Source organism: Peromyscus leucopus, chromosome 2, assembly GCF_004664715.2.
Source record: "Peromyscus leucopus breed LL Stock chromosome 2, UCI_PerLeu_2.1, whole genome shotgun sequence".
In the NCBI taxonomy this organism is placed as follows: domain Eukaryota; kingdom Metazoa; phylum Chordata; class Mammalia; order Rodentia; family Cricetidae; genus Peromyscus; species Peromyscus leucopus.
Genome location: NC_051064.1, coordinates 5,855,474 through 5,869,407, shown reverse-complemented (window position 1 = coordinate 5,869,407; position 13,934 = coordinate 5,855,474). Strand labels below are relative to the sequence as shown.

The 13,934-nt window shown below is 46.6% G+C and overlaps 1 protein-coding gene across 1 annotated transcript in view; it reads left to right on the top strand.

Annotated features, from left to right (window-relative positions):
- Positions 1–12,031, top strand: part of Znf704 (zinc finger protein 704) — a 201,004-nt gene extending 188,973 nt beyond the window's left edge. Inside the window, 1 exon segment of the mRNA XM_028887559.2 lies at positions 129–12,031. Coding sequence (XP_028743392.1) covers positions 129–240 — 112 coding nt within the window. The 3' untranslated portion in view covers positions 241–12,031.
- Positions 12,032–13,934: the final 1,903 nt, after the last annotated feature.

Genomic DNA, 13,934 nt, shown 5'->3' with positions numbered 1-13,934 from the left:
ACAGAGAGCTCCTGCTGCGTTCTGGGCAGGTTTCTCCTTCTTCTGTTTCCCCCTGGTTCTTCTGAACTCTCCCCAGAAGGCCCTCCCACTTCCCGTCCCTGACCGTGTCCCTGCTGTCTGTCTTACAGGAAGCCTAGAGGCGAAGGCAAGAAGTGCCGCAAGGTTTATGGGATGGAGAACCGGGACATGTGGTGCACAGCCTGCCGCTGGAAGAAGGCCTGCCAGCGGTTCATCGACTGAGCCAGGAAGCAGGCTCCGCCCAGCCATTCCTGCCTCAGCTGCCACTGCGGGAAAGCCTCTCCTTCCAAAGGAAGCCACTCAAGGCCCAGGGAAAGCCCTTCCTGGAATTCCGGGGATATAATTCCTTGGTGGAATTAAAGCAAAAAAAAAATCAGCACCTGCACTGCTCTGAGAACCCGAGCGAGAGCAGCCAGAATGACTTTTTCCTTCAGAAGAAAAGTCAACTTTGTACGCTCTCCATCTGGTCTTAAAACTGGACTTCTGTAGCAACTTAACCTACCAGGCCCATTTTACCTAGAAAGATTTTGATAAGCTTTCTGAATTGTGGTATTTTCAAGGGTTTTTGACACTTAAACAGTATGCCCATAAGCTATACAGTACACCCATAAGCTACATAATATTAGCTAGCATTTGTACAAAGGATAACCTACCTTGTGAATAGGCGTTTCCCTGTTTTCCATTCAACTCCTTGGAGCAGTCCGGATCATGATGTATTTCAAGAAAGAGCTGCACTCTGGCTATCTTTTCTATATCTGTTTTGTTTCCAAGAAGGACCCCAAGAGGAACCGTTGTAAAGATGTTAGCTTGGAGGCCCCCGGTAGCATAAGGCCAAAAGTGACGGGCAGTGGGAATCACCAGTGGACTTCAGCTGCAAGCTGAGACCAGGATGCCGGGAGGCGCGGCAGAGAGTACCTGGGAGTCGTCCTTGGGGCCCAGGTGGTGGCACAGCTTCTTCTCTGTCTGCCACTTCTCAGCTGAGGACTGGCACCGGGAGCCATCTGGTAAGGCTCGATGCTTCTTTCAGGGATGTCACACGAACTGCAGCTTTGTCTTGTCAAGACTGTGGCCAGGACCGTAGGTTGTCATCCTGCTCTCCAAACCCCACCCAGGTAGAAGTCTCCAGATGGGCCCCACAGCTTTGCTTCGAGCAGAGCACGGCTGACATGCCCCCATCTGGAGAAAATCCCACTAGGGCAACAAGCCAACTTCCACTCTGAGTGCACTTTTACAGATGTCATGCTTTACATGTCTAAAGATGAGTTAGTGACATAGTGACATTCATGGATAGTGGAGATCTAAACCTTTTCATTTCTTAAAAATACTGGAGCGATGAATTATGAATTCGCTCAGAAACTAACCTTTGGGATGCCCAAAGGAAAATGCATCTTGGTATAGGACTCTCTCCATTCAGTAGGGCCAGGGCTTGCACTGGGTTCCAGCTATTGGAATGTCTAAATTGGTGGACTTGCCTGGCTGGGGGGTGGAGCGTGGAGCGCGGCCACCAAGCCTCGTCTCTGTTGGAACGCTTGTTCTGTCTGCCCTCCTTAAAGAGCTGGGTGTCCTGTACCTATGCAAAGTAAGAGCACCTTATAGGAGGCACTGGGTAGGGATGGGAACGTGGTGTCAGCCATACGAATGTTAAGTGAAATTGCACAGAGGAAAGCTTAATATATCTTTAAAGATTGTACATAGTGCTTTTTTACGGAGTAGAGAGAAGTCATCTAGTGTCAGAGACACCTCTTATTTTCTGTAAGGGGAATATACGGAGGCTCTGCGGTGCCACACCTTTAATCTGTACAACCATGTATTTTGGCAATTTTATTTTTTGAATTCATGTGACTTTTAAAAAGATTATTCTTGAAAGAGGTCCTGATCTTTTCCTTCAGATATTTAAAAGAAAAAAAAAAACACTTATTTCAAGAGCAAAGAAAACACGCTTTATCCGATTCCCCATAGGTTAATAGTCAACATCAGCCACACCGGCTCTCCTAGATGTTTTGACCTGCAACCAGGAAACAGCATTTTTTTTAAATGCAGAGCTAAGTTTCTTCCCTCTGGGCATGTCCTCTGTCATGTCTCCTGTAGCGTCACTGCTGTGAAATGATGTCCTAGCTGGTCCAAGAGGCCCCGTGCCACACGGAGATTGTCATGGTCAGCTGTTGGATCACAGTCACCATGGGCTTAAATAAGAGATGAATCTTAGGCCACAGGTTTTCCTCCTCAGCAAAGTTCCCTGGAGTTTTGTTTTGTTTTTTTTTTTAATCTCAGATGAACACTTTAATCAAAATACTACAGTGATGTGGAGTTAAACTCATCTTTTCTTGAAGAACTTTGGGATGAAAGATGCTCTCTGCATGAGAGCATTCCTTAAGCAAGACACCGTGGCTGTCTCCCCCAGAGACACAGCCCAAGGGTAGTTCTGCTTAACTGTGCACATTGTCAGCAAAATCACGAGACCGAATGCACCTGACCTGGAGCCCTGATTTTCCCTAAAGCCTTCATCCTACCAGCTCTTCTGCGTCTCCAGCCCAGGCACTGTGTCTTCTCGTCCGGCTTCCAGGTGCAGACAAATCCTGAGTCCAGTTCTGGACACATATGCCCATTCATTCCCCTTGTGGAAGGGCGAAATCTCCAGGGGACCAGAAAGCTCTGAGTTGCAGATTGTAGGAGTTGCCTTTTGTTAGGCGTTCCGGTTTTTAAGTAGTTACCTTGTTATTTGGGGAACCAAATGAAGTGCCAAACGAAGTCTGACTTTTCAGTTGATGCCATCGCCATGAAACTAAGTTCTTTTTGTGTCTGCATTTTGTGGAGAAGCAAAGAAAGAAAGGATGAGAAGAATCTCAGGCGAGCTGGCCGCTGGCCTGAAGCTGTATGCATCCCCGGGGTAACAGCCCTGTCCACAAAAGGCGTGGTTAGGCAATGAACCCTTTTCCAGTGGAAGTGTCGGATTCTTTTTCTTCCTTGATGGCCCTTCCTCCAAAAAACGGTTTCTCATTTTTCCCAGAGAAGGCATTTCACAGTGACCGACAAGACATTCTCTCGCCAGCTACAAAGCAAAAGCGATGTGTGCAACAGGCAATAGTTTCCAGCCTTAGCCTTCCCAGAGGCTATTAGTGGACATTAGTTTGCGGAAGTCCGTGAGACAACGTGGAGAAAAACCCCAGGTAGCAAGTACGTCACGGAGGCAGTACAGGAGGCCTGAGCACACCTGCCTCCTGCTCATCTTCTTGGGGCTGGTCAGCCAGGGCTCCTCCTTGTCTGTTGCAGCTGTCTGGAACAAGTCAGGAGCTGCTTTGTCCAGGGCCTGTCATACAGGCCTACCTTTCTGCCACCTTATGTCTAGGAAGTTCCTTTCTCTGTGGAGTGGCAAAAGCCAGCGTCAGGAAGAAAGCAGTGGGTTTCCAAACCAGAATAGACTTTATGGTGCCTGTTGGCAGCTCCGTGTTCAAGAGGTTCCCTTATGAGATGATCCCCTGCCTCCGGTGACTAAGCTGCACATGAACATTATCAGTAGAGAACAGCACTGATGACAGATGGCCCTTGGGCTTCCCAACCATCTCTTCAGAGATGGTCACATGTATGTTGCAACAAATTTCTGAAACCGAATCGTTCCCCGTTGCTCTTCAAGATGACACGAGTTGCCCTCTCTGGCCCCGGTTTATCACACCTGCACCAGAAGCCCCGGGCTCCAGGTGAGCCGGCCCCGCGGGAGGCCATTTCGTCCCTCACTGCAACTGCACTGCAAGACGCGGGTGTCACCCCTGGAGAAGGTTCCGAGAGAAGAGGGGAGAGCTGTCCACACAGGAGAATGTGTTGAGCAGAATAGCAGAACACTGTAAATATTACTCATTTCCTCAGGGAAACAGGAAGGAGGTGCAAAGACAGATCTGGAGAACCCCAAGACTAGGAGGAATTGTACTGTCTCAAGTCGTTTCTTGTCAGAACAAGTTTGGTTTTTTGGGTGTTTTTTTTTTCCATGTAGACTCACTAGCATCATTTCAAGACAAATCCGTGTCAACGGGACAGTGTCAACTTCCGTGAGGCGTGGCAGGTGCACCCGCTGCATAACTGTCTTTCTGTCGCTGGCCTCGAGCTGACTGATGTTCGAGCCACAGGCGCAGCGCCTGCTGGGTATGTGGAGATGCCGTGAGGCTTTCTGTGAATGTAATCGTCAACAAGAAGCCTTGCTGTTGCTTGTTGTAATCCCCCGGTTTGGGCAACTGTTCATTAGCTGTACACAGCGTTCTCTAAGTGAAAGAACGCTGTTCGAGACGTGTGCTTTGCTTCGTGGCATGTTTAGGAGCACACTGCCGTGGACTCTTAGGGACCAGGTGCTGCTTTGTGTCACATCCTGTAGGGTTTCCACCCTCCACCTCGGCTGTAGCATTGACCTGTGTGAACACATACAGAGGAGTGGTACCCAGGGCACCCGTCAATCTAACAGACACGATTGGGAGTGTGGGTCATTTTGGAGGCATGCTGGGCATACAAGTCAACTGGAAAGTTTCTTTCTGTAAGAAACCTACCAGCTGCACAGGCTCCCCTGTTCCTCCTACCTGTGGGGATTTCTCCATGTTGCAATCATTTCATCCTGTCTTTTCTGCATTGTAGAAATTTAGCCAAATGGGAAGTTAGTAAAATAGAATAAGGTTAGCACTTTTAGGTACCAGTTGTCCCAAGTAACGCACACCAACAGAGCAAGGAAGTATGAAATGCACTCAAGACTGACTTGCTTCTGATGACTGACTTTGGAAAGGTCCATTTCCAATGACATACATGCTTTAAAGAGTGTACCTATCACAGGACCAGGAATCAGAGTGGAATTTTATCTCCTGTCCTGTTTTGTAAATAGCTCCTTTTTTTCTGAAGACAATCTCATGTTTTATAACTTTTGTTGTGTGGGTCTGGGAATCACAATTGTAATGTGTTATAGTAAATATAATCTTAAATACAATAATAATTACAACTTAAATTTCCAAATGAAAAAAAATCTACCGCTTAGGTGTCTACAAGAGACATGACACTTTTATAATAAGCATTAGTACTTCTCAAGTTTACCAGAACTGGAAATATTTTACAAGATACAGTGTTTTATAATCACAGAGAACATGAACTCTTTGTGGGAAATGACCTTGGTTTTATACATTGTAGCTTATTTTTTAAAATGCAGTATTTTAACCGACAGGAAGTGTTGATATGGTACACAGTTCCTGTTCACCAATCCAAGGGCTATGCCTCATTTAAGCAAGTGTTTTGATGTGTATCTTTTCAATTAACCCTCTGAGCAAGGGTAGAAATGCAGAACAGATAGAAAGGTTATTTGCAAGAGAATCTATGTAGCAGCAATTTCTCCCTTATCATGACCAGTGTGTTTTCAAAGCATCTGGAGGTGGGGCGGGATCATGTGAAGATTTACTTTCTATATTTTAAACATAAGAAAAGTTGTTAGCAGATAGACTTCCAGGCCATGGAGGAAATATTCCTTTAGTGAAATGAATTCTCTTACAAGTTTTCCTGTTAGTCTATCGGAACTACATGCCTGCATTTAATGAACAAATATCATTTGGTTGGGAATGGCTAAAAATCATAGGATGTACACCCAAAGAACTTTCGGGCAGTCAGCAGTGTTGGGGATAATTTTATTCTCACCACCAGCTGAATAATTTCCTTGTCAGAACAACGGCTTTGTTTGACTTTTGTCTGTCTGTCTTTCACTATGAGACACTCACAGGCACACAAGGTTGTGAGCAGAAAGTGACCGTATTCCCACGGGACAGGAGAAATAAACTGGGAGCTACACAAACAGCTGTGAGCCCCGCCAAGGCTATGTGAAGCTGTCCCGCATGCTCCAGCCCGCTGTCTGTCAGAGACAGCGTCTTTCCCGCCCAAGCGTTCAGTGATTCATAAAGCTGGTCCAGTTTCGCTAAGGATGCGGACACTATCAAAAGAGGAGCAGCTAGCGGACAGATGTTGGGTAGAGCAGCAAGTGGTTGAGTCTGTTCAGTGCGAGTTATAAAGGAATGGAGGGAGGGAACCCCTGTGCAGGCTCGGCGCCCAGTCTATCCGTGCCACCCCCTTGGACTAGTACCACGGTAGCACTTGCATGCCCACCTGGGGTCACTGCCATGTGGTTTTGAACTGTAGTCATCTTGTTCTACCTGTGAACGGAAGCTTCTTTACAGAGGCTGCCAATTTGGATACTTTAGGATGGCCGGCGAGTCCTGTAGATGATCAGCACAGACCAGGACAAAGAAAGACACCAGGGAGCAGTGGAACTGGTGTTGGACTAGGCAGCTGACGTCTTCTGAGAAGGAAGACCCACACTGAGGCCCACTCAGCTTCTGACAATCAGAACCCACAGACATCAGGCCAGGTTGCTAGGTCCCAATTGGAGACATGGCGTCACCTGACAATGAAGTGTTGAGAACCAACATACGTTCTTGACCAGTACTGCAGACCAAAGAAAAGCCGGTGGGAACGGAGGTATCCTGTGGCCAGAGTTCCAGCCATGGAAGTCAAGCCCACACTTCTAGGCTACATGAGCACCGTAGATGCACATGTGGGCACAATCTGAACAGTAGACATTTCAAACAAGGGGAGAAGCTACTTCTCCCTAGAGATTATTCTCATGGAAGACAAAACAGAAATGTCCTATCCTTAGATTAGCCTTGCCCCTTATCAGAACATACCGAGGGGTTACCCAGCTCTGGCAAGAGCTGCCTCTTGGCATACCCAGGCCATCCCCCAAAGTGCTGAGTAGCTGTAATCCTGACTCTTACTGTGTCTGCTGCCGTGACCACTGTGATGAAGGGCTGACAAAGCAGAGCAAAACAAAAAGCAGTCTTGTGCCTTTGCAGAAGGCAGCCAGGTGCCCCTGGAGTTTCCAGGTGACACACGGCGCCTCTTGTGCCAAAGCCCTCTGCCCTCTCTTCGTGCTCCCCAGGTCATCCTTCTCCTCGCTCCACTGTAAAAATTAAAAATAAAAATAAAAATCTCACCTCTGATCTGACAAGGTCCTCGCTTCAGAACTAATAGACAGGTGTTTGGGGGTTTCCATTCACCTGAAAGGAAGTTTTTCCACATAGACAACCATAGCATCTTTGTCTGAGGGCAAAATCAAAACGAGAATAACTATGTTATGGGGGCGGGGGGAGGTGAACAGATTATTTCACCATTCTGAGTGACGACATTATTTTAAAGTCTACCTTTTTTGAAGTCCTAATGTTACGGGGACAGTTCTTAAAGGGTGTCTCATTCAGACGTTATTTCCTTTGCTCTTCATAAGAACCTAGTGTAGAGAACAAAGGTCACTCTCCCACATTCCGAGGCCAGCCAGAATAGTCTTGAACCCGTGAGTCAGCACCATTATTGCCTGCAAAGAGGGAGGAAGGGGCTGGCTTGGCTGGCTTCCACAGTGACTCAAGAGCCCCGCCATGTTCTCCATCCAGAAGTAAAGAACACATTTCTAAGGGCAAATTTAATCATCCCCAAATGTGTCCCCTTACTACAGCTACCATGCTGATCCCCAAGTTCCATCCAGCTAAATGGTAAAGTGTAGGAATTTATTAGCTAAAGCAATCTTCTAAATAAAAATTTTGACTCCTTGGGGGGAAAGAATTTGCTGCTGGTGTCTAGGTTTTCGGGCTCAGTAAGTTTAAATGTGAAGGCAGCTAAACGATGCTGACCAAGGCTGAGATTGTGTCCATTGGGAATGATTAAAAGGCTGTCTAGTATATGCGTGCACTTCATCCAAGGCTTTCGGTGTGCCGGGCTGAGCATCCTGAGTTCAGAGTAAAGCTCATAAGGAATCCTGTCATAGGACTAGAAGGAAGCCCCAAGAACTCTATTGGCCTGTTACCTCGTTCATTAGCAGGTTTTTAAAAATTATTATTAACAATGTTATTGTGTTTTAAGTAATTTGGTGCTGGGAGGCAGCGTGGCTTGGCCCTTTTCTACCCTGACAGAGAGGCAGCCCTTGCATAGCTCTGGCTGGTGCTCCATGGGCAGTACGTATGAAGAGCCCAGTGCTAGCCAACAAGTACAAAGCGAGTAACTAGAATTTGATGTCAGTTTCAGAATTAAATCGTTCTTTGAATGTTCGTTCTCAATGGGCATTATCATAGAATTGTGAGCCTTTGAAGAGAGCACCCCCTTCATGCTACAAGACCACTAGAAATCGATCCTTGAGGCTGATGACTATACTTGCTTATGAGGATCAATTCCCCCCCAAAAAAATTTTAATTCAGAAAATTAGCCAAAGTAGAACATGGTAACCCCTGAAAAAAATAAGAGAACTATCATCAAAGAAGGAAACAGTTGCAGATAAAAGAGGACCTCCCGTTTTCTGCTGTATTGTCCCTCTGTCCCTATCTGAAGAGGGAAGCCAACACTCGAGAAGACAGAACTTGGCGAGTCGGACAGAAGAGTCCCCATCTAATTACTATCTCCATCTTGGCAGCAGTATGCAGATCGTCTGGTAGACTTCCGTTCCTTTTTTAAGGTCCTCAGCTCCCCAACCCAGAGGACAGAGGGTCGTCTCGGTTCATTCCCACAGCCAGGGATGAGGCGTTCCTGTTCGTTGGCTGCTTGTTGGATGCTTTCTCTGAGGCCCGGGTCCCAGGGCCTGGATGCTTACCTGTCTTGCTCATCTTGCTCAGTGAGCGGTTACCCTCATCCTGCAGGGCCAGTGCTCGGTCCCTGTCTGAGGAGGTGCCGCTCCTGATTGTAAGGAGAGGGTCTCCCTCAGCACCATCCTGCCGCGCTGAGCACAGAAGATGAGTTTCAGACTCCCTGAGAGGGGTAGCTGCCGTCCCCTTCCCTGTGCCTTGGGGCGCTCCTTCCAGCCAGCTGCCAGAGCTAAGCGCAAGCCGGACAAAGGGTGCTGGCCTCTGTGTCGGCGTGGAGGGCTGCAGCCGACCAGGAGGATTCATACTAAATCCTCCCGGGCTCTGGCTTCTGCTGGAGCCTTGCAGAGTGCAAGAATGGGATTGGCCTTCCCCATGTGAAGAAGGAGTGCCTTCGGTGTGTGATTGGTCCTGTTTGGTATATCTGGAAAGCAAAAACCACTTCAGTCTGTACACCTTGGTAAACAGTCATTCCTCACCCCAGGGTAGCCCCATCCCTTATTCCGGGCATGGGTAACAAGACAGACAGGAAAAGGGGCACCCTAAGGGCTTGTAGTGTGCTTAGGTTTGAGTTACCCTTTGGGGATCCATCCCCAAATGGGGAAGGAATGCCTAACGTGACAGATTACAGTCTGAGGGATTTTTTTAGGCCCTTTCTTTGTATTCTTATTGGAAGTCAGTGACATGACATGATCGATCCCCAGTGTCCCAACTGGGGAAACTGATCACTGGGAGAAAGCTTCAGGTGAAATCTAGATATCTCAGAAGCACGTGGTACCTCCCAACGCATACTGCTTCCATGACTGATAAATAACTAAAAATACCCCGGGTATAAAAAATGAGTTAGGCCTGTGGATCATATAGTATAAAAGTACGATTACTCCGTATTTTCCTACAGTGCACCCTAAAATTCCTATTTTTATAATTAATGGTTAGACTGTGGCCAGCCACTTAAACACGCTATGGATCAACTACTCCACCCTAGTATAGTTTCCAAAATACTTCATAGCAAAGCCCTATGTGCATGGAAGAACTCAGGGTAAGACAATACTAGCTGGGTCCCAAAGGGTTCAAGATTATCATCAAAAGCAAATGCCAGGCGGCCTGCGGCCATGGCTGACAAACGAGGGGACTGAGAGAGAGGAATATTAGCTGCAGGTCCTCTGTTGCCCTGAGTGGTGGGGCTTACGCACACTCTGCTGTTGAAGGTAAGCCATCTTTTAAATTGTTTTCTACACCAGATCTAAAATGTCAACAATAGAAAAAGTTACCGAATATTTAAAATGGGGTAGTTAGTGGAAGTGCTGTCCGTAGGAAGCTTTGCTCATGGTGTCTGAGAAAATCCAACAGAAGCCAAACCGAAGCCCAGGGAGTGGTCCTCTGGGTCCCCCGGCGTTCGGAGGCAGCTGTGAGCATACACTAATTGAAGGTGCTGCGGCAAGCTGTCCGGCATCTGTAGAGGTCTTTTGAGGGACAATCTTGCCATCATTTCAGGGGTAAGTACTTCCTTACAAAGTCTTTAATAATGAATGAATGTATAAAATTATAAACTATGCATTTTCAAAGAGAAACATGTATTTTATAGCAAATCCAAGTACTTTTTTTCATAGAGACTTATTACAACTGCAGATTATTCAAAATAAATGAGAATACAAATCTTCATAAGGGTGTGGGGTGCCTTTGTTTTTCTGTCCAATGGTTTCAAGACAGTGCATCCAGACTTTCACCTGAAACTCTGGGCTCAAAAAACAACAACAACAAAAAAAAAAAAACAAAGCTAGCCAGTACAGTGGATGAGGATATACCTTCTGCCTGAGAGGGGACCACTCAGAAATGGTGCCCAGTTCTTAGAGACAGATGCTTTAGTCACACTGGATCAATAGGTTAATAAGGGCCAGGGATGTGACTCAGAGTTAGAGCACTGGCCTGGCATGTGTGAGGGCCTTGGTTCAGTCCCCAGCACTGGGAAATAATCTCAAGAAGCAGGCAGACAAAACTGTAGGAATTTAACATTGCCTTGGCTAAAGGTGGCTCGGGTCTGTTGTGGTTAATTCTCCAACCAGGCGGTGAGGAGCGTTCTTTAAAGAGTTTAGGTAAGAGTTGCAAAGAACAAAATATAAAAATATTATCTGACAAGGCAAATAGTCTTTTTTTTTTTTTCAAAATTACATGGAGATGGTGGCTTATATTTTGAAAAATTTGTATAGAATATACCTGGGTTTCTTCATCCTCCTGCTGATAGGCGCGTTCACCAAACCTTCCCACTGATGATTGGTCTTGCCCCCTCCAGTGCTAACTCCATCCCTCAGCATCCTTCCCTCCTCCATCCCTCAGCATCCTACCCTCCAGCTGGCAGTGAGGAAATGCACTCCATTTCTCTGCTGTTCCGGATCTCCTCTGTGTCTGTTGAGGTTTCTTGGCTGTTTGTAAAATACGGGAAAACCCGCTTCTAAACCCTGTACTTAAGGCCATTCTGGACACGTCTGCTACCTAATTAGAAGTTAGTGGGGGAGGGGCAGTGTGTCTTTTTATATGATTTTTAGCCAAATCCAGATGTTCTGATACTCCATTTCTGATACTTTTCTGACTGTAAATACCACCTGCAGAGGTTCAGGTGGAGAAACCTTTTCTGAGACTGTTCCTCAGCCATGCTCCTTACCAGCTTTTGGCACACTGTACATAGATTTGTCAAATGTTCCAATGATGTTGTTTTTCTAAATGCTGTTCTCTAACACATTTTTTTATTTTTTTTTCTTTGTTGTTCTGGACTTTGTGTTAGTTTTACAAAATGTTTCCTAAGATTTGACACCAGGAAAAAAATATTTTAAAATGAACTGGTGCTAATTGGAAAAGAAGAAAATTTTCAGCTTCAAGATTTACAAAAGAAAATGTTCACACCAGTTAAACTGCACTTTCCCAAGGGGATGGCTGCTGTCCACTTACAATGGGCATCAAGAGGATCAGCAGATGTTTACAGAATCCATGGCCCATTTGCGTGTAACACAGCAAGGAGCCCGGCCCCCCAGAGAGGAGGATTTGCTGGGCAGTCCTCAAAGCATGTAGTAGAAGGAAAGGCGTAGTCTAAGAACCCTTTAGAAATAGTCTTCTGGTCTTTGGACGTTCATGTTCTGTAATGCTTAGCTGTAACAATGAATATGGTGTTGCCAATCTTGTCTGACGTCATCGTCAACCTGTACTGACTCTGTGTATGGTTCTACCCTTGGCTCGCACTGGCACAAACCAAGCCAGAATACGGGTCTTTCGGGAAGACCCTTCTGATTTCTATGGTGTCCACACACATGAATTTAGATGCACTTGTAACTGGTTAGTGACCATGAAGTCAGTCTAACTTCCACTGAATAAAAATTTTTGTGTATCTGCTTCTATTTGGGAGCCATTTCTTTCTGTAAGGTTTAACATTTATATCCCGAGCTGCCAGCATACTGGTTGCTTGTTGGATACTGTGGCAGGACACCTGAAAACCGTGAGGGAGGAAGGGGTTTGGGGCTCATGGTTTATGGGGCTGTAATCCATCATGGTAGGGGGCGTGGAGGCTACAGTTTCATGTCCATGACAACCAAAATGTGCAACACAGCCAGTTACATCTTGGTAGACCAGAAGTCAGATCCTCCAGTCAGAAGCAGTCTGTTTTAGCCAGTCTCCTAAAACCAGAGACCCAGTGCCTCCAGCTAGGTCCAATCTCCTCCCCAAATCTAGCTTCCCAAAACAGGCCACCAGCTAAGGACTCGGTGTTTAACCACATGAGCCTGTGAAGCACATCCAAACTCAATAGAAGGTTTGGAATTTAGCCTAGAGTTGTAAAAAACCACTGAAAAGCAAAGATGTACCATCATTATATCAACTGTTTGTCATCAGGGCCGTTCCCATGCTCAGCCCCGCTGCCTACATCTTGAACGATTGCCCAGACTGACAGCTGCTCACCTGTCTCACCCTCTGGTAAGAAAACTGTGCCCATGGTCCATCCTGGTGCTAAGCCAGCCAGCTTTCCACTGGACAGATTTCTGGTCCACTAGAACTGACGATGTCCACCTCCGAAGCCAGACACACACACGTGCAGCTATGGAATGGGCTTTGGAGGCCAGTTTGCCCAGAGATGTGAGTTTTGCCTATGGCTAGATGGACTCTTGGAATATTTAATACTTAAATTTTCAAGTATTATGATGGTCATAAAGTTGATGAGCCGGGCTTAAGCAATAGCTCTTTCTGGTCAGCTTTTGTGAGTGAGGAATTTGACTCCTAACCTACTCCAGGGCTGAGAACAGTTCTTCCACAACTGTTCCTGGACAGCTGACTTAGTGCATGTGCTTTAGCCGTGGAGGAGGGTAAAGGAGGATGTCCTGAAACACCACCTGTCCAGGTACACATCCCCAGATGGAAGCCAAAATGCTCTGCCATACAGAGCCCTCTGAGACTCAGGATGACCTGATTCAAATATCAGTTCATGTTCTCGCGACAAAAAGCAAGTTGGGGGGGAAAGGGTTTATTTGGCTTACACTTCAGCATTGCTGTTCATGACTGAAGGAAGTCAGGACAGGATCTCAAACAGGGCAGGATCCCAGAGGCAGGAGCTGATACAGAGGTCATGGAGGGGTGCTGCTTACTGGCTTGTTTCCCATGGCTTGCTCAGCCTGCTTTCTTATAGAACCCAGAGCCACCAGCCCAGGGATGGCACCACCCACCATGGGCTGGACTCTTCCCCCATGCATCACTAATTGAGAAAATGTCTTACAGCAGGATCTCATGGAGGGATTTCCTCAACTGAGGCTCCTTCTTGATGACTCTGGCTTATGTCAAGTTGACACACAGAGCCAGCCCAGTTCAGATACCTGTTGTTTGCCCCAGCCCAGTCAACCCCAACTCACAGAGCGTCCATGATTGCCCGGTCTTCGGCACAGGGGCCCCTGGATGTGATGATATTTCCTGCCAGGTGCAGGAGATGGGACTGAGGTTGCTCTCGTCTCCCCGTTGCCAGGCAACAGAGCTGGGTACCTTTTCACCACAGCTCTATGGGACCATGGTGGGATCTCCCATCAGGAGCTTTGCTACTATGATTTCAGTTGGTGGAGGTCAGTTAGCATTGTTGTGGTTTCATAATGGTCCTTAAAATGACCCTGAGGTCAATTGCAGATGACTAATAAACCAATCTTTTTTTTTTTTTTTAATTGAAATGTTAGGACAATCAGATAACTCTTGGCTGATTGATTTTACTTAACTGATTTAGGAATTTTCTGAAATCAAGTAAAATAGCTAAAAGTGATAGTACTGTCA